The sequence below is a fragment of the Artemia franciscana genome, chromosome 13, assembly GCF_032884065.1.
Source record: "Artemia franciscana chromosome 13, ASM3288406v1, whole genome shotgun sequence".
In the NCBI taxonomy this organism is placed as follows: Eukaryota; Metazoa; Arthropoda; class Branchiopoda; order Anostraca; family Artemiidae; genus Artemia; species Artemia franciscana.
In genome coordinates, this window is record NC_088875.1 from 7,851,461 (window position 1) to 7,873,278 (window position 21,818).

The 21,818-nt window shown below is 34.0% G+C and overlaps 1 protein-coding gene and 1 long non-coding RNA gene across 11 annotated transcripts in view; one reads left to right on the top strand and one right to left on the bottom strand.

The window, feature by feature from the left end:
- The window catches only part of LOC136034471 (3',5'-cyclic-AMP phosphodiesterase-like), a 387,364-nt gene that overhangs the window by 226,507 nt on the left and 139,039 nt on the right, over positions 1-21,818 (top strand). Inside the window, exon 1 of one of the 10 annotated variants that reach the window (XM_065715675.1) lies at positions 934-6,965. The exons of 7 other annotated variants lie outside the window; for them this stretch is intronic. In XM_065715675.1, coding sequence (XP_065571747.1) covers positions 6,748-6,965 — 218 coding nt within the window. In that variant the 5' untranslated portion in view covers positions 934-6,747. Of the gene's footprint in view, positions 1-933; positions 6,966-16,037; positions 16,213-21,818 lie in introns of those variants that run through there. 2 more of the 10 variants (XM_065715676.1, XM_065715678.1) reach the window with 2 other exon arrangements.
- Positions 8,992-13,914, bottom strand: LOC136035081 (uncharacterized). Its single transcript, XR_010619322.1, has 2 exons — positions 13,806-13,914; positions 8,992-9,824 (listed from the first exon to the last, which is right to left on the bottom strand). It is a non-coding gene; the product is annotated as an uncharacterized LOC136035081 (long non-coding RNA).

Consider the following 21,818-nt stretch of genomic DNA (forward strand, 5'->3'; position numbering starts at 1 on the left):
AAATTCAAAACTGGGCTTAAAGTTGGGGAGGTAGAGAGGACAGCTTCATATGCAGGAAAATTCCTGTTTGTTCTGAACTTATAATGTCGCCTTATGCTTTCATTATAAAGACTAGTTAATGTTTTTTTTTCTTTTCATTTTAACACCATATTCAGTACGATATAAAGATAAGGAGAGCTCCCTCTCCGACCGACAGAACCTACCAGATTAAAGTCACTCCAAAGAATGATGAACCTTTAAGATTTATCTAAGGGAGGCATGAAATACCAAAACGAATATTCAAGAAGCTCCTGAATAATTATTTTGAATTTTTTTATTTTTAAGGGAGGATTTACAGGGAAAATATTGCTCTTGAGAAATGCCCACTGAGCTCTTTGGCATTAGTGCAGTTAAGCATATAATTTGATACTATGAAAAAGCCAGCGGATCCTTGGAAAAAGCAAAAAAAAATATTAATATATTAACATCTTTTCAATTTAAATAGATTTATATAAAAATTATCCTACATTGCCGTAAATTTGCAATCTGTTCTATGGAGTCCCCCAGTCATCTTATAGCATCATTAAATTGAATTTATACTTTACCCAAAAAACGTTGCTTTAAAAATAGGAGGGCATTTTCCCCTGGGCATCCATTTTGTGTGTCTAGTCCAAATATATTATTCCAAATGAGGTAATCTTTGAGTGTTCAGGGATTGAATGAACTTTGGGATGAATGAGATTTTCACAAGGGATTGAAAAAATTTGGAAGTTCTCCCAATAGCTGGTGTATAGTGTATAGTATGGTGTATAGTGTATGGTGTATATTAATGCAATGCCTTATAACCTCTAATAATAGTGTATGTATTGAAACAGCCCTTCTTTTTACTAAAAAATCAAACAGTTTTTTGAACTGAAAGTAAAAAGCAACATTGAAACTTAAAGCTAGCAGAAATTATTCTGTATATGGGGGGGTTAGCACCTCCTTAACACCTCGCTTTTTAAGCTAAAGTATTTTAGCTCTTCTAAAAAAGCTTCTTAATCTAATTAAACAGCCCCTGTGTTTATTGAGTTGTTCTTAAGGAATTGGGACAAAAATTCAGAATTTAATGTAAAGATCTAGGCATTGAGGAAGGAGCAACCCCCCCCCTCAAATACGGAATAATTTCTGTTATTTTTAAGTTTCAATGTATATCTTTACTTTCAGATGAAAAAACTTTTTTTTAATTTAATTTCTGGTCGTTTCTCAAATAATGTCCAGAAATCTAGCACCACTCCATGGAAAATTGCATCCCCCCTCACAGATAACCCTCAAAGCAAAGTTCCTTACTTACTACTCACTAATTGGAAAATTCTCCCCGGACAATTCTATGTTTGCTGAAAATTCTCCTTGGAAATTTGTTGAACGCAGTTCCGCCTAAAAATTCTCTGTAGCATAATTTCATTTTAAACAGACTTTAATTTATGATCATTTCTGATCATTCAAATCACGTCGGATATCTTCCCCTCCATGGAAAATTTTCCCCGGAAATCCCCCACTCCCAATTGAAAGATGCTCCTTTGGAAAATTCCCCCACGGAGAACCCCTCTAGGCAACGCCAACCCGGCTAAAAACTTCCTTTGGAACATCTCCACATGTTAAATCTAGTCGGCAAAGACAAAGTAAGACAAATAAAACAAATTTAGTAAAAGAATTCTAGCAAATTTTGCCTCAGAAAGCTTACTCCTTGAAATCCCCACGGAGAACCCCTCTAGGCAACGCCAACCCGGCTAAAAACTTCCTTTGGAACATCTCCACATGTTAAATCTAGTCGGCAAAGACAAAGTAAGACAAATAAAACGAATTTAGTAAAAGAATTCTAGCAAATTTTGCCTCAGAAAGCTTACTCCTTGAAATTCCCTTCTCCATGGAAAACTTTCGCCGTAGAAAATTTTCCCAAGCAGAGAATGCCCCTCCCCCTCCACAAAAAGATGTCTCTATACTTCCCAACAACAAGTAATATACGTAAACAATGAGTCAATTTCGTAACTTAGAACCCTTTCCCCTGTGCATGTGGGGCTCACACTATCCCCAATGGCATAGTCATTGGACCTTTAAACTGGGCTGAATTAAATAGATATCTCAAAACTTTGATCGGACGACATTGGGGATAAAGAGGCGTGGGAGGGGGGATAGTTGCCCTCCAATATTTTTAGTAACTTAAAAAGGGCACTAGAATTTTCGATTTCCAATAAAATGAACCCTCTCCTGATCTTCTAGCATCACTGTTTCGATATAATCATCCTTGGGAACAACAAACAAACAAAAAAAGAAAAAGAAACACAAACAAACAAACAAATAAACGCATCCCTCACTTTTCATTTGGCAAATATTTTAAATTCTACATTTGTGTATTTAGCAACTTTAAACCTCTACAGTAGCACTCTCTGATATGCTGAATTTGGGGTTTTTCCCTCCTTTTTCAAAAATTGAAAAACTTTTGTCAGGCCTCTAACTTTGAGGAATAACATAAATCTTAATGAATTTTATATATTTGAATCAGCATAAAAATTCAATTCTTTTGATGCATCTATTTTTATCAAAACTCCATTTTTTAGTGTTTCGGTTACTATTGAGCACTGTTGCTCCTTACTTGCAGTTCGGTGCCATGAGCTATTCGGTATAGACTGCATATATGTTAGAGGACGAACACGGCAATGTGACCTTTGTGTAATTTGTGAGTTCTAGATGTGACGGCTAGGATGGCATACAGAGAGTTGCTAGCTATCAGCCTTCGACAGTTTACTGTAAACTACAGTCCCAGTATATGCAATATATACCGTCCCCGTTACCAAAGAGGTTCAAAATGTTACCCTCAGAAGAAACATTTGTCAACCCTAACTCTAAAGATCCTTGAACGACTTTGAGTTAAGGGTCTACAATATGTCTATATACCCCAAAATTAGAGGGGATTTATTCAATAGCTATAAAGAGTAAAAATCTTCAACTATACGAGTATGAAACAGTGACAAAACACTTGCCAGTTATGGCACACAAACCCTGCCATAAAAAATTTAATAATGCACTCGAAGTTTGGAGATGTGAATTATTATTAAACTTTCTCCGGGACCTGTTTTTATTCCCTGCTTTGATTTGGCGTTCATAACATCCACGAGAAGGGTTTTTTTTATTGCGGAAATGTCTCTAATGATTAACAGTTGTGTTAGAAAAGATAATGGAGGAGACACGGGAAAGCATTTTCTTCCATCATAGTGTGTCCTCAAGCCTCTTTCCTATGATCACCTCTTTTTGTCGTATTAAAATTTATACGAAGGAAATCTGCTTTACCCGATTTTAAAAAAGAAAAAACTTGGAAGAATAATGCACAATATCTAATTTGCTTACCATTAATGGGAAGTAGTATCTTGGGGAGAACCACAAGAGAATTCCCTTCTTAATTTACCATATCTATATGTATGTCAAAAGGGGTAACTTCATAAGATTCAAAGTTACTAACAATATGCAGTTTAAAGAGTAAAGAGTGTGAAGTGTAAATAGTTAGTATAAACTCTTTAACACAAAAAGTGTTAGTGTAAATAGTGCGAGGGTGTGGCAGGGGCTTAATTTTCTATGGGGAAGGGGACGAGTGCCCGTCTCAGACATTGGTTTGACCACCCCAGAGCCCAGTTCCCCCCCCCCCCCCGCTGAAATTTTGTTTCTTATAAAATATTGTCAAACTAAGGTAAGCCTATATATTTTAAGCATCAACAGAAATGGGTCAGTTTTCTTTAGTGTATCTTTACTTTCAAGGTACTATATGGTTAATTTTTTGGTTTTCACTGCCATTTTCATTTGCTTTGGGATATAAATCTACAACAAAAAAACACTAACATAGTCTCCCCCGTAAGGCTCTATGGCCAGGAAACAGCAGGGGAGGAAAAAAATGAAACAAATGTACAAAATAAAATTCAACATAATGCATTCCCATCTTCAAGAGACTCAACACAAATTAAAAAAAAAGAAAAATACAAACAAAGCGAATCATCCACCTCAGAATCCCCAAAATCATAACCTAGGCAGGGGCACTATATGGTTCATTTTTCAGTTTTCACTGTCATTTTCATTTGCTTGGGTATATAAATCTACAACAAAAAACACCAACATAGTCTCCCCAGTAAGGCTCTATGGCCAGGAAAAAACAGGGAAGGAAAAAAAATGAAACAAATGTACAAAACAAAATTCAACAAAATGCATTCCAACCTTCAAGAGACTCAACACAAATTAAAAAAAAAAACACAAATAAAGCCAATCATCCACCTCAAAATCCCCAAAAATTAAACCTAGGCAGGGGTACTATATGGTTCATTGTTCAGTTGTCACTGCCATTTTCATTTGCTTTGGGAAAATAGGGCTCTAAATTCACCCTACCCCAGGATTTTGACGAAATTACGTCACTGAGTTGTAGTGGTGGCAGCCCATCTCATATACTGAATAGTTTCAGTTTATTTCAAGCGTTAGTGTTGCTCTTTACTTTTATTTGTAAACTTTTCTTCTTTGCTTAACATAAATTTTTACGATGTTATGTTAAGGGTTTTGCAACCGGAATTGATGTCAAAAATGAGGTAAAATGAATATGCTTAAGTCGGAATTAAAGTTAAAATACACAGTCTCAACAAATCGCCTATTTTAAAACTAAAAGCACTATTTGACATTAAATGAATAGGTTAAATTTACTTCCCTCTCCCTAAACAGTAACTAGTAACTATGAGGGCAACTTTTTGCGACTGCGACTAAGACTGCGCCTACTTGCAACAATATTACTACTGCTCCAATTAGCACTCCAGCTGTGGCTGCTACTACTAATGCCACTGCTACTGCTACCATTACTACTGATTCTAACTTAAAGACACTAGATTTCGAACATAAATATTACAAATACTGATATAGATAAATGAATAATTCATAAAACGATTAAAAAATTAAAATAAACGCTCGAATAAAACTTAAATAGAGCAGAAATTGCTAAAAACAAGAGTTTGGTTGCTGCCTCCCCCCCTTAACAGTGAATCTTTTAGTCTATTGCGTCCTTTTCACTTTACTGAAAAACAAAAATACCTTGGACGTTTGTCTACGCAAGTAAAACATTAAAAAGAAATTAATCTTGAATTGCTGAGAATTCTAGGAATTAATATAATAGTAAATTAAACATTAATTTTATTTTCAATAGTTGTTTCCAGCAACCCAGATTATTATAGTGATACTATATTTTATTTTTCGCCGATGTTTAAGGCACAGTGTTAGACATATATATAATTTTTGATAAAACGAAAATGACTGACTCACAGCAATACACATGGTGGCTTGGTGGTTAAAAAGGGAATTGGTTATAAAACAAGAAATTGATTGGAGAGTTAAACCTAAAAGAATGTTCTGAGGTTTTCGAGTGCTATTTACTAACGGTTGTTTTCTAACTTGTGTTAATTGTTGTTTTCTAAGTAGTTCTGTCTAAATTAATGTTTATTTATTCGAAGCAAAGTTTATTTACGGCGGTGGTGCCAATTCACAGAAATTAGGGGGAAGGATAAAAATATCAAAATCTAAGGGGGGGGGGGTGAAATCTGTTACTTTTCTATGCTTTTTTAATGAAAACTCCAAAAAGGCCCTTGCTCAATGAATTACCAAAAAGGTGTAGTTCATACTCAGGAGGGAGGTAGGAAATCACCCCTCACCCTCAATCGACGCCACAGGATCATACACCAGGATGGTTTTAATTGCTTGACTCAATATTCCCTAGAAATACCACTAATCCCCTACTTAGAAGGTCAAAATATTTAAAAATTACAAAGCTGTTAAATTCAGGACAAATATGACACTGCTCTGACAAAAATAGTTGTTTAGAAGATTCGAATCACCTTAAATTTATCTGTATTGACATTCATTATGTTATTTTATAATCATTATTTGTCATTGGTTTAAAATTTTACAATTCAGTTCATGATAGAGAAATTACCACTTTCATAATGACACATCATCATTTCTGTGAGCTACATCTTCCAAACTAACTGATTTTTTACAGCAAAATTCGTTAAGATTAATCATTCCTGTGAGCTACTTCTTCCAAACTAACTGATTTTTCGCTGCAAAATTCGGTAAAATCGATCATTCCTGTCAGCTATTTCTTCAAAACTAACTGATTTTTGACAGCAAAATTCGTTAAGATTGATCATTCCTGAGCTGCTACTTCCAAAATAACTGATTTTTGACAGCAAAATTCGTTAAGTTTGATCATTCCTGTGAGCTACTTCTTCCAAACTAACTAATATCAACTTTACGAGAAGTTTTTATCAGTAAGAAATAAGCACCGACAATCACTGAGAGTTATCACAAAGATTTTGCTATATTGACGTTATTGTGCTGTTTCATAGTCATTATTTTTCATTGATCTAACATTATAATTCAATTCATGATAGAAAAATTTCAACTTTCGTAATGCCACATCATCACTCCTGTGAGTTACTTCTTCCAAACTAACTGATACCAACTTTACAAAAAGTAGATCGACGAGGAATATTCATTTACTTGAATTAGCTACTGTAGCTACTCCTTCCACTTTTATCAGTGAGAAACAAGCACCGACAATGTTTATAGTTGTTGACTGAAAACTAAATTTGATTTACTGATAAGGTAAATCTGTGCACAGGAGTAGGCTTAGGATCAATAAAAAAAAAGTCAAACTGTCAAATTAAATGTCTCAAAGAGACACGCTTCATCCAATAGTACACGGAAGGAATGCAGAGTGAAGGCTCAGATAAAATTAATCAATGTGACATGTCTGTGAGACGTAGAAGACCAAGTGTTTTTAGTAACAATAGTGAAAACTTTCTAAAACCAGTGGAATTGCATTCAGTGCCCCCTAATAGTTTGGCAGCAACACCTTGTGGATATACCCCTAGTCGTCCGAAAAGTTGGATAGTTGAAGATGAAGAAATGGGTAGAATTGAACACAGGTGAAATTAGTTTCTTTTTCTTAGCTTTTTAATGTGGAATTATTTTTAAAAATGTTTTTACCTCACTAAAAACAGACTTGCGTTTGGAGTTTGTCCTTGGCGGACTCCGAAAGGTGTTCTTGGTGATGCTGAATCATTTGATACTCTTTTGTTTAATGAAAAGAATTCAACGACATTGGACGCAAAACATTGACCAAACTTAATTACTTTCTTGTCTTTAATGGCCTACATTTTTTCGTAAAAAAAAAAAGAATTGATGCATATTTAAACTTTGACAGGAAAATAGTTTTATTTGGAATCTTGCCCACTGATGACATTTTCGAGGGATTGCCATAAACTAGGAATCCTTTCCATGACCGCGATATATTTTTATGACGAACAAACTAACGTTCACATGAGGACAAGTTCATTTATTTATACGGTGAAACCCGGTACAAGAGTCTAGATATTTCGATGACGTATACAGCAATCGTCATCAGTAGAAATACTAGGGTATTAAAATTAAAACTAAAATGTATAAACAAAATAAAATAATGAGCTTCCGATTCATTCACTAGATTTTTTTCCGAGAGTTCTATAAACAGGGTTCTTTCAGTCTTGAGATGTAAATTTTCTTCTTTAATCTTGCCTAAATATAAAGTGGATTTCCAATGAAGGTCACAAAGTCTTCCGTGTCTTCTAATTGCGAAAGAAATGAAGAATTTATAGTTGTATACTTGATTGGCCTCGTCAAACGGTAACGAACTGTGGTAACGAACTAGTAAGGAGCAACCCTGCTCAATAGTAACATAAACTCTAAAAAACGGAGTTTTGATACCAATAGTCACGTCAAAAGAATCGCATTTTAATGCTGATTTTATATATATATAAGTTCCATTAAGTTTAGTTCTACCCATGAAAGTTTGCCTTATTTTAGAAAATAGGGGGGAAAACCCCTTAAAAGAGATAGAATCTTAATTAAAATCACACCGTCAGATTCAGCGTATCAGAAACATTATTTGTTTTTTTTCCCAGGGGTGATCGTATCGACCCAGTGGTCCTAGAATGTCTCAAGAGGGCTCGTTCTAATGGAAATTAAAAGTTCTAGTGCCCTTTTTAAGTTACCAAAAAATTGGAGGGCCCCTAGGACCCCTCCCACGCTCATTTTTCCCAAAGTCACGGGATCAAAATTCTGAGATAGCCATTCTATTCAGCATAGTCGAATAATTTAATAACTATGTCTCTTAGGACGACTTACTCCCCCACTCTCCCCGTGGGAAGGGCTGTAAGTTACAAACTTTGACCAGTGTTTCCATATAGTGATAGATTTGTCATGGGGGAAGAGAATTTCCATGAAGGTGGTACAGGATTTTTTAATTTAAAAAAAACAATGAAAAATAAATATGAAAAAGTTTTTTCAACTGAAAGTAAGGAGCAGCAATAAAACTTAAAACGAACAGAAATTATTACGCATATGAGGGGTTCACCTCCTGCTAATACCTCGCTCTTTACTTATAAGTAATTTTATTAATTACAACTATTTATTCTACGGCCTTTGTGATTCAGGGGTAATTCCTAAGGGACAAAATTTAAGCTTTAATGTAAAGAGTGAGGTATTGACAAGGGGCAAAAAACAAATTTTTTATAACTGAAAATAAGGAGCGACATTAAAACTTAAAACGAACATAAATTACTCCGTATATGAAAGGGGCTGTTCTCTCCTCAACGCCCCGCTCTTTACGCTAAAGTTTTTTACTCTTTTAAAAAGTAGAGTTGAGAGAAAGAGTCAAACTTTAGCGTAAAGAGCGAGGCGTTAAAGAGGAAACAGCCCCTGTCATATACGGAGTGATTTCTGTTCGTTTTAAGTTTTAATGTTGCTTTTTACTTTCTAGTTAAAAACAAACTTGTATTTTTTATTTATTTTCCCAATATATACGATCGATTTTCGACGGAATATCTTAAACTAGGTATCACACTACTCTTCTATGACGCCACACTACTTCTCATGCCACACTACCTTTCTATGACGAACAAATAAATTTTCAAATTGGGATAAGTCAATTTATTTAGGCAGTGAAAACAGGTACAAAAGTCTAGATATTTCGATCACGTATACAGCGATGAAAATCTATTGATGTTCATCCGTTTTATAAAAATTGGCTATTCACTTGATTTTTTGGCATGTTTTTTTTTTCTTGAGTTGGAAATTTTCAACACTTACGAGATCGCGTCTTTTTTGCAAAAAACGCTGATAATTTTTTTTTTCTACAAAAGGTTTCCATTTCCCTTCCGGTTTTCCATACTGAAGGTTAATCTGTCCCCATTTTTGGTTAATATATGATTTCCAGCTCTAGGAAATTACCTCGACTCTCCGGTCAAAGTCCTGGACAAGCAATCTTAACCCTATCATTTGCATTTGCTTATATCTCTGATTCAAGAAATATTATACTACACAGTATGCCCACAATGAATAAAATAGCTAAGATGATGCTTTTCAACCCTAAAAAGCCATCTGAATAGTCTGAAACAAACAACCCCAGAAGAATTGTCCATTGATATTGCTGTGTCACTTACTGTGCTTTGTCGAGGGGATTCACTTCTCAAAAATACCCTGCATCGCTGTTTGCAGTCACGGTTCCGGTCAAACAAGTTCACAAGAGGTATAAAAGGGTTTCCATTCTGTAGGTAAAGGCAGAAGGAAGAGTGCACGACAGAGTCGAAACCCAAGCCATCTCACAAAACTTGAACAGATCCGGACTTTTATGCTTAGCTGATCCTTGTCTGGGCATTTAATGATGATAAATAGCATTTATTACTGCCATAGACACCTGAAGAGAGGAGGGCCAGAAATTGTTCCCTCTGTCGCAAGCCAAAAATATACTAAAAATAGAAAGTATTTTAATATTTTGCAGAAAAACTGCGACATATACAAAAAGGCTCTTTCGAACCTCTGTCATCTCAATCCTACCTCCTTCCTGGATAACAATTTCTACAATATAGCCCCTACCCATTCCTCACCTAAAAATTCCATTTGTTACCCATGCTGAATTTAGTTGCTTTATTTCGTACAAGTTTTCTTTAATCAGAAGAATGTACAATATTTAAAAATTCCTGACTAGCTCTACCCTAATGCTTCTTGCTTTTTTTGAGCATACATACCCTGGGATGTTCAATGGATAGTGTATTTATTTTTATTTTTATTTCCTGTGTACTTAAAACTTAAGTCCTTAAGTCCTTATGTCCTTAAGACTCATTTAAGAGTGCATACAGGAAATCAGTCTTTCCTTTTTTAGATTCTTCTTTTGTTTTGTTTATTGTTACTATTTAACTTATCGGGTTTGTTTCTTTTTTCTCCCTCTTTTACTATGAAAGTTTATTTAAAAGTTTAATTAAACTTATCCTTAAATTATATTAAAGCTATTCTTAACAGCTATCTAAAACTATCGATAAAAATAGGCAAAGCAACGTACTATTGTTTCTTTTTGAGAACTTGTCAGGCTAATACAAAGATAATATGGCCTCTAGAAGTCAAAATCATCTTCTTTATTTAATAGTGTCCACTTTGGATTATAGGGAGGGCTTTTTACTGCTCTTCCACCCAACTTCGCAAATTAAACTCCTCTGTGCAAGCATGCTGATCTCTACCACATTTTATATATTTTATTCCTGAAAATAATCCAGCAAATTTTGAATTAAATTCAAAGTAAGCCACTACTTTGAATTTAAAGTAGTCCCAAATTCATCCTAAATTAATCCTAGGTAATTTAAATTAATCCTAGTATCGATACTTTAATATCCAGTCCAGAATTCCTATACACGGAACTCTACTGGTAGATTAATTTGATTTTTCCACTTTTATTCCATTTGCTTCAGTTTTTTAATTGGAGATGAAGAAGAACATGGAATTTGGTTCAGTTATTTATTTATGCAAAATAAAGCTATATTTACCTTGGCATTGATTTTTCTTATTAAAATCAAATATGACATTAAAATTGAAATCTTGGATTTCAGATATTGTTTTCTAACATGGGTGCCCTTTAAGAGTGTTTTATTTAGGACTGCCAAAGGGGATAATTACCCCTCTAGAAACCCTACAAGATTTTGAAACGCACATTTTTATCGGTAGTTTCACTGAGAAACATAGAAAAAGAAGAAATTCCCAATTCAAGGTTTTGAAAAAGACTTTTTTAAATCTTCATTCAAAAGAAAATCCTTGCCCACCCATGTATTTTCGTGAATAGGCACCCCCTGGTTTTGATGCCCTAAATGCTTCCAGTTTTTTCACTCCTGGAGAGACCAAAGACCATAATTGGAATCATATGCATAATTGCTAGTTTAAATATTAGCTGCCTTTGAACTTTAGACTGTAATTTTGCCCCAGAGGCTTAAAGGTTGGCCTAGGCCTAGTAATTCAAACATGTAAATGTTTACTAAAATTCTTTTTAATTTAAAGCCAGTAAGATATTATCAGTTATTTAGACAACTTTAATTCAACTGAAATTACACTCAATGCAGTTAGTATTTGATTAAGAGATAAGAATGGAAGAAACATATATATTTTGTGGAACTAAATAAATAAAACCTTAGAATGATAGATTTTCAAAATCTGCACATTCAAGTATAATTTGGTCATCCCGAATCGAAATAAATTAAGCGTGAAAACCAATTTTGAAGCAAATTTTTGGTAGTTTTAAAAAAGAGTGTGGATAGCTTGTACAAGCGGAAACTCGCTCAAGTGTCGAAAAAAACACCGATGCCATCTAGTACTTGGCATTTTTTAGTGTAATTATAAGGCAAAACTAGTGTAAATGACAAAATTAGTGTTGTAATAAGTGTCTGACCTCAGTCCCCGAAAAAAATTATGAACTTTGGAAACAAGAAACAAGAAACGCTAAAAGGTGTTGACTTTATTTCAACGCTAGCACTAGCTTCCTCTCTTATAAGTTAGCCTATACATATTATAGCCTATAAGTTAGCCTATAGCCTATACTATACTCCTTGGGCTATAATATTAAGCATAGATACACACTAATAAGCTGCTAAATGTAATTTATCTAACTGACATTTCAAAACGTTTGCCCATCTAGCGATCAAACGCATTGATACATATTTAGTTTTATCTATCATGTTAAATACTAAAAGTCTACTTTTCATATTAAGGAATAGTTTTCCTTCATCTTTACTCTGTGCAGATGTCTTTAATAATGCAATTCGGCTGCAATATTTCAAAAGGTGTTATGCTAGACGAAGTAAATTTTGGCAAAAGAGTAGAGAAACCAAAAATTTTGTATCTAGATTTTGATTTCAAAATAGTTAAGGACCAGTTATAATCAAAGCTTTCTTTCGGCGTCCATGATATGATAAAAGCCAATCTGAAATCAAAACACACTGACTTGGAGTTTCATTGGCAGCGCGATAGCACTGCCTAAGTAAAGAGTAATACGACTTCAGTGCATTTTTTTTCACCAGGCCAATTCATATGGAAGTTGCTGTCGTAAGACTTCGAAGGGGCCTATTCTATCTGAAATTGAAACTTCTAGTGCCCTTTTTAACAGTCAAAAGTGGTTGGAGGGCAACCATTGCCCCTACCCTTTTTCTGGTGTCTTCCAAAAGACATAAAATAAAAATTATTAGATAGCCATTTTGTTCAAAATAGTTGTGAGGATAAAAAAGTATGCCCCTAGGGGTGAAATTACTCCCCAGAACCCTTGGAGAAAGAGCTGTAAGCTATGGAATTCATTACTTACATATAAGTTAGTTATTAGGAAAAGAAGGCATCATTAATCCTGGGTCTCCAAAAATGCTAAGGGTATTAAAATAAAACTTTCAGGGAAAATTGAGGTGAGTGTTGAACGAAATACAAACACCCTGCGTCCCTGCTGGTTGTACAAAGGGCGCATTAGCAATAGCTCAGGAACAGCTGCGGGTATTAAGTTGAAACTTTCAAGGCTACTGTTGCTACTACTAGTATTACTGCTACAACTCCTACTACTACTACTAGAACTACTACTACTACTACTGCTGGTCCCACTACTGCTGGTCCTACTATTACTGCTACTGTTACCACTACTACTATTGTACTGAATCAAAAGAGTTTACGTGCATCCATGTTGTCAAAACAGCATAGTTGCAATATTCAGAAACGAAATAGTTACATATTTTCCGCAAGACAGTTCAAGCCCAATGGAGGTGAAAATAAATGGTTTCAAAACTGTGCGCTGGAACTTGTTCCGCTCCATACCGGCGCAAGAGGTCGCTATACTTCTTAATAGGAGCTACTGCTTCTATGACACTACAATAACCGCATTTTCAATACAAAAAACATTTTCTACAAAAATTACAATAAGCACATTTTCGAGGATTTTGAAAAAGAGCTTGAAACCCTGATATGTAAACTTTTCCCCTTTTTTTCTGGAGCATTGAAACACTGAAACGTCATAAAGACGTTGAAATGGGTAACCAAGCTAAATTTTCTCAATTAGGTCTTTACTTCCTCCTCCCCTTCACGGTATGCCTGGAATTAGTCTCTGATTTTGACGTTCCACGCTGGACCATCATTGGGGGTCACGAGAAGTGCATTGGCCCCCTCTCATTTTGGAAAATTTTGTTGTTTCAAAAATTGTATTCTTTATAAGAATCAATAGAACTACATTTTAATGGTCAGGTAACTTAAAAATCTGGAGCCGAAGAAGCAAAAATAACGAAAGTACACTTTCTTGTGAAGATTTCAAAATTCTTTGCGGTACTGCAGCAGAAAAGTAGCATGAAGCATAAAGCATATTTCTCTAAACTATTTTATGCATTTAAAATTCTTTTAATGTGCTTCAATTTTTAAGTCTCAATAAAAATTGCCTGACTTACTATCTTCTCCCTCAATCAATACTATCTCTGTGGCTGTGTCACGTTTTCTTCCGTCCTGCCGCGTTGAACTGGGGAAGTAAAGAAGAAGGACCACTTAGTTGAATTTAAATATGTTCTCGTCCGTGAAAATTAAAACATTAACAATCTGCTGATCTCCAAAGACAACTACATCCTCAAAGTAGGAAAGTAGGCTACCCAGGGAAGCTTTTGGAGTCCTCAATTGTCCTGAAGTCCTGAAAATTGAAAAATTTGAATTGAAGTATGTTCTCGTCCGTGGAAATTAAAACATTAACAATCTGCTGATTTCCAAAGACAACTGTATACTCAAAGTAGGAAAGTAGGCTACCCAGGGAAGCTTTTGGAGTCCTCAATTGTCCTGAAGTCCTAAAAAGTGAAAAATTTGAATTGAAGTATGTTCTCGTCCGTGGAAATTAAAGCAAGAACAGCCAAAATATGACAGTAACATCAGTAACCCTAGGTAAGATTGACTGTTAAAAAACAAGTTAGTCTCTGATTTTTAAGAAACAATGAAAGTAAAGAGCAACATTGAAACTTAAAACGAACCGAGCTTATTCCGTATAAGAGATACGCTGTCCCTTCCTCATCCCTCGCTCTTTAGCCTTAAGTCTTGAACTTTAAAAAAAATACCTTCAAACTTTGTCAAAAGACTTTTGTCAAAAAACTTTGTCAAATTTTTTTCAAACGAAGTGAAACTTTAGCGTAAAGAGCGAGGGATGAGGAATGGGTAGCCCCCCCCCCTCGTATAAGATTTTTTTCATTTCCAGTCTTTATTTTTGTTCCTTAATTTGGAAAATTTAGTTGAAAAAACTTGTTGTTTTCTTTAGTTTTTTACCGTTTTTCAAATCATGCCAGGAATCCTTAAAAACGGCAGTAGAACTCCTAATTTCTTTCGATGAGCCACACCCCCCTCCTCAATCTCCTAAGACAATAGGTTCAACGTGATAACCTTTGAAAAAAAAAAAAACACACATCTGTGATCATATTTGGAATCAGCATAAAAAGCAAATTTTTTGATGCATTAATTGTAACCAAAGTTTGGTTTATAGTTTTAGTTACTATTGGGCCGAGTCGCTCCTTACTTACAGTTCGCTACCACGAACTGTATGAAATAATCAAGACAAAGAAATCAAATTTCGAGGCATAGGCCACAGCAATTGCTCAAATGGCAAAAGTTTGGAAATGTTGTGATTCTGTGAGTTGGTTTTTGATATCCACTCTGTCATAACCTCCTCTCTCCGTCTCTATTCTCAGAAAGAAAACTTCCTTACATGGTCTCATACTAGCGTCATGGTAGTCCTTTCATGGGTTTGCCCAACTAAAACTGTGACTACAAACGTCGCTGCAGGGTAATTTTGAGGACTGGGTCCACTCGAGGCAATTTTAGCCTAGTGAAAGACAAGGCATTGCACTGATTTTAATGCACTATCTAGAACTCAGCTCATGAAGGTATTTAAGAGCATCAATTCACGGAAATATAAAATCACAAAACAGACTGAATCCACTTTATCATTGAAAGTTCCATTTATTTTTCTTTCGTTTTGAAATTTAATTTTTTTTTAGATAATACGACGTAAACAAAAACTCTACATAAAACACATTCCAAAATCATCAAGCGTATAAGTGGTATTAGTATCGGTTCACGACCCTTCCCCTTCCTAAAGCCTAAAATTCAAAAATCTTCTTAGCTGCACATTAATCTGAAATCTATCTGACTCAGATAGAAGCTGAATGTATAAAATACATTCCAAAATCATCACGTGTATAAGTGGTATTAGTATCGGTTCACGACCTTTCCCTTCCTAAAGCCTAAAATTCAAAAATCTTCTTAGCTGCACATTGATCTGAAATCTATCTGACTCAGATAGAAGCTGCACATTAGTATGAAATCCCCGAGTCAGATAGGGCTGCACTTAGCTGCCCATTAATATGAAATCCCGTTACTCAGGGGATATGAAATCCCTTTATTGTCACGCTCTGAGTTAAGGATTATCATTATTTCAAAACAAAATTCATTTCTTTTGATGATGTTTGAACAGCTGTTTTTATTTCAGCTTTCTCACCATGCTTTACTTTCTCTTATAAACCTCACAATTGTGCAACTTCTCCTCCCTTAATAATAAGAATGAGGTAAGACTAACAAAAGCTCTCAAGTTCGTTGTATAAACAATATCCAAAATGACAGCCATCGATCCGAGAATTCTTGTTAAGAGTCCTAAGGAATTTTTCCGAGCCAAGGAGTTAGTCCGAGTTCAGCTCTCTGTGGTAAAACACTAAAATGGAGGATTCAATGTTAAGTTAGCGATGTATAAGCTACTATTAACCTAAATTCGTGTTTAAACACTGATTTGCCAAGATCAAATGACCTAACATTAATCACAAGGAAATAGTAAGATTTATGACAATTTATAAGACCCGGAGCAAAATTTAGAGGGCTAAGAACTGGTTTAAGCTAGAGTGAAAGAGTACTGTACACATAGTAGTTCTTTACGCGGTTCCCAAGTTTAAAAATAGTTTCTGCTTAAATTGTTATTAGAAATATTCAAAGTTCAAGCTTAGACATCCTCCGGAAATGTACATCTTTGTTGGATCTTAAATTATTAAATTATTGGCGTAATCAGAAATATTGGTCATAAATACTGATTATACCCCTACCCTCGATACTCGGTAGGCGAACATGCTCTGGTTTAATTTCGCCTGTAGTTCCATTCTTGGAAGTTCCATTTATTTTCATTTAGAATTTTTCTGAGCAGGGTTGCCAAATGCCAGATTTTCACCTAATTTGGTTACTCAACCAAAAAGGTTAAATGTGTCTCCGTGCGACAACGGAGAGGTTCCTGCAAACCTTCTTTTTGTTTCAGGAATGCTCTTAGTATTGGCTGACCTGTTTTCAGAAACTTATTTTAGGGAGGGGGGCAAACTAATAAGAAATTTAAAAATTGCTGGAGTACCTTATAAATATAAGGAATGGTATAAACTACACATCTCTACTGATTCCGCCAAAATCAAACGACTGAAGGTTTATCATAACACATCACGCCAGACTGATGTAACCTGATAATGATAATTTAATAAATACGGTAAGATTCACCTTTTTGAAACAATATCCTAAAATATTAGAGCTACACACTTTATGTAATTTTTAGAACATTAATTTAATACAATAATTATCCATGTTGAATATATTTACGTAAGTTCCTTTTAACAATTGGCGGAGGATAAATGTACATATGATATTTGGGTTGGACGGTGTACAGATTCGACAAATTTTTTTTTTTACTTTTTTTTACGTCATTAAAAGGTTAAGGCTAGATTTGAAATCAGTCAGATTTCAATATCTATGAAGATTTTAATTTATATTTCCTGGTATGTATCGAATGACTGAATAAAACAAATGGACAACGACCCCCCCCCCCCCCTTCGTCGTACTTATCAAGTCTGCCAATCCTTTGGATTTTTGCCAAGAGCTTGCAATTTCGGTTCTGAGCCGAGTTTCTTGAAAATTAAAGGTGTATATATAGTAAGCATTACCTTCAAAAGTTGCATCAAGTCTGTAGATTTTTATTATTTAATATCTTACTTTTTTTTAAATCTTGGGTTTTTTTTTCGGTGAACACTAAATTCTCAATGTAGCACTAATTTATCCTTTAAACAATAGTTGTGCAGGCTGTGTTTCAGGTGATTTTCAATTACCAAGGGTATTTAAATAAAATCGGAATGTTTTGATTGGTCAAGTTAAAATTTACACAAATATATATATATATATATATATATGTATATATATGTATATATATATATATATATATATATATATATATATATATATATATATATATATATATATATATATATATATATATATATATATATGTATACTTTAAAATATTAGTAAAATGACCTGGGATCTAATTTTTAACAAAAAAAAAACACCATATGCAGCTATGCAGTTCTCAGTACGGCAGGTGCCAAATTTAAAAGACAGTAGCCTCGGTGAAAATCAGCAAAAAATAAACTAAAAACATATGACACAAACAGCTTAAAGAGATGGGACTTTGCTTATAGGTGTTGTTGTCTTTGGTAATTAACAAATTGTTAATATTTGATTTTTTTTCGGAATAAAGGTGGTATTGAGTTTAACCAATCAGATTAGCTTGTTTATTTTCGCCGGCTGACGTGACAACACTGACGGAAAGTGAAACTCCCCAAATGTCGTTGTCATTTTGAAGTAATCACAAGAAGAATGTAGAATACCTTGGTTTTAAGCATTAATAGACCTAAGATAGACCCAGGGGTGCTAAAAATGTTTCTGTTTTGATGTCCTTGATAAATCAATAAATAATCTAGTCTTCCCAAGTGAGAAAATGACTATCTTTCGGGCAAATTTTAGCTCACCTATGCCTGAAACAATCTTCTAGTACTCTCTGGACACCTTCCCTTCTAGTAGTAATTCCAATACATCCTTCTGTATTTACTACCACTGCTTCAATTCCCTCCCTTGACAGTCCTATTCCCTTTGGCTGTCTGACAATAAAACAACACTTTTGGATAATCGCTTTGGAACCTATTCTACGACATGTTTCGAATGCAGTAGCTTAAAACTGTTTTACATGAAGTTGATATGATATTCAATAAAACACTTGATATGAGATATTTGATACGGAAATGTGGATTCTTTGATACGGAAATTTGATACGGAAATGCGGAATGCAGAATACGGATTCTTGTATTTGGATGCAAAACTATTTTAAAAATACTGAGAAATAATTTTGCGCAAACGAACTTTTGGACCTGATTGTTCTTATGTGATGTAGACACGCCATCACAAAATCTACTACAAAAATTAACCAAGGAATGGACACATATGCTTTATGTCAGATGTGTTTATTTTTATTTTAATATATATAAAAACTTACTTTTCCGATGTTGTTTGATAAAATTTTTGTGAAAATGAAATTTTAGCCAAATATTCCGCTATTATTAACGTAACCTGACATAGACGGCGAAATCAGGCACAAAAAAAAACGAAAACAATGTTTCAGCATACGCTTGATTTAGTATTTGGCGAGATCCGGTTTTTGGATAAATGACGTTTTCAAAACTAGAAAAGGGAGTTCATAGTTATTATTTATGATTATATGCACCGTTTAATCTTTGATATGCACTCTCTTCATAAATGGGTAATAGTGTGAAATGTAATGTTAATCAGTTTTATTGTGCATTCATATACTTTATGGCATTTAGGTAAACCTGAAAAAATAAGTAGCATACATAAAACATAATGCAGTCACAAATTATGGAGCTTTACAGTGCAATCCGAAAAAAAAAGTTAGGAAAAAATGGCACATCCAAGTACATTCGTGAATGTAGAAAAAAATAATTTTATGAATCTTTTGTGTTCAAATACTATAATTATAATATAATTACTGGAAATTTTTAATCTTAAAGGTGAAGCAGTGGTTTAATTTAAATAAAACAATAACAAGACATTAAATAATAAAACAAACTCAATATTTTAGGTTCGCGTCCGGGAGCCCTTCTCAGCGGAAAAACAGCTTTAAGTAATAAAAAACAGTATTTTAAAGTAGATCCATCTAAAAAACGATAGCTAAACGCAAAAAAAAAAAAAAAAAAAAATAAATGCGACTCACATTGTAAACAACTTCTAGAACTGAAACCATTTCCTCCCGGAATACTACAAGAAGGTAGGATCTAAAGCCCCTTAATTAATTTCCATAGAATTTGATGAATTTTATTGAATTTAAATGTTTGTTAATAGCTCAGTTTAAAAGGTAATCAACAATACAGTGCAATTATACATATATTGACTATGGATATTTGAATTTCTTATGGTATTCTTTGTCGTATTTTCTGAATCAGGTCAAAATGGCTCCAAGCAGTGGCTTAATTTTGTCAAAATTCTTGGGGGGGGGAAGCAAAGCTGGAGCCAATTTTCTCAAATCAAGTGAACATTACAGTAAAAACTGAAAAAATGAGCCATATATTAACCATGAAATTACTTTTTATATAATACTTTTTATTAAAAAGTATTAATACTTTTTTATGCTATATACTTTTTATTATAAAGTATTAATACTAAGTTTTATATAAAAGTAGTATAAAGATACTTAATAATACTATAAAAGTAAATATATACTAAGTTAAACTGATCCGTTTCTGTTGATGCTTAAGATATGCGGGCTTATCTTAGTTTTGGCAAGATTTTTGAAAAAAACCTAAATTCAGTTGAAGGAGCAAACTCGGGTCTGTGGGGGAAAGGAGGTCTGGAAAAGGCATTTGACCCACCCACCCCCACTTCTTGCCCTATAGCAATTTTTTTCAATTTTTGCTACGTTTTTAAGAGTCGGATAAACATTTTTTTTTTGGGGGGGGGTCATACCCTTTAACTCCCCTGGATTTGGCCTTGTTGGCAATTAAAACATAGATTGGTAAAAATATGATATCCTTTCGCCTAATATGAGGAACTCTTAGATAAAGATAGCTTTATTGTTTATCGTAAAACAAAATTGTTTATTTTTTTTAATGGAAATGCATATGTTCTTCAAAATCAGAAGATAATAATAATAATGTGCTGCCGGTATGACGGAATAACACAATGGGGAGCGGGCATAAATTATTTTATATTTCTTTTGCTGAAACAAATAAGGGTCATATTTGGATAATTGGTACTTGAATTAAAAAGGAATTGCATCTTCTTTATTCATAAATTATGATGTCGCAACATGCAAGAAAAAGAGTGATTATTCAGTACGTGACGCACAATAGTACGTAACGCATAAGAAGTACGTGACGTATAACATGGAATAAAAAAACTTCAGTCATTCACATGCCAAGGGAAATAGAGATTAGGCATCCTAAGCGATTCTAAATTTGTTTCTGCGAAGGAATAGACCTTCGAATCAAAACACAGCTTGTACGTTAAGTTCATATCATGACCGAGAAATTTTATACTTCAAGAACTAGAACTGAATTTAGTCTATTTTCACCAACCCTTAAGTTCACTCCCATGTCAAAAGCTCCAAATTGGGATCTTGTGTGAATTGCCATGGATTCAAAAAAAACATTTTATGTCAATTTGTATGGGAAAAATTGTTTTAACCACAGAGAAATTAAGGGATTCCATGTAAAAAAATAAATAGTATAAGAAATAAAACTATAAAAATCTTGCAAATGAATTAATACATAGCTCTGATCCCAATATTTTGTGTGTAAGTTTCTAATTGTCTAAAATTCAGAAGATCCCAAATGATTTGTAATAAGGATAACACACCCCCTAGGAAGGGTTGGGGTCTTAAACCACTAAATTAAGCAGGATTAAAAATTAACCAGGATTAAAAATCTTGGATACGACCCTGGATATAATCATAAATAAAAATACATTTTTTTAAAATCTAAAAGAATAAAGTGCCCACTACCTTCCCCAGTTAGGTCCCATTCAACAATGACAATTTTTCTTATTCAAAAGTAAATATACCATTTGTTATGGTGCTTGTACTCCTGACTGTATTTTTTTCGTCTTCATATTGTTAATTAACAATATTAGCTACAATTTTCTGTCAAGTGTTGGCAACAAAAATTATTAGCTAATAATACTTACAAACATATTAATTGAGTGGGAAATTTGACAAATTGCAAAATAAGAAAACAATTCCATCTATGATAGCCTATCTCTGAAGATGCTTGCAGGAAACCCACTTAAGAACTTGTTAAATTTACATGTTATTACTAGTCTTGGATTCTTTATTGTTGTTTATAAGCATAGTCATTCTGTTTTGGTGCATAGGCTGCTTGTTTAGTATTGCGCTTCAAATACTCCAATAACTTTTTCGAATAACGATTCGGTTTAGAAGTCTTTAACCCTGTTAGCCGAAAGTTTTATTGTCAAACAGTTCGTGGTAACGAACTGTAGTAAGGAACGACCCGGCTCAATAGTAAACGAAACTCTAAAAAACGGAATTTTAGTACTAATAGATACAT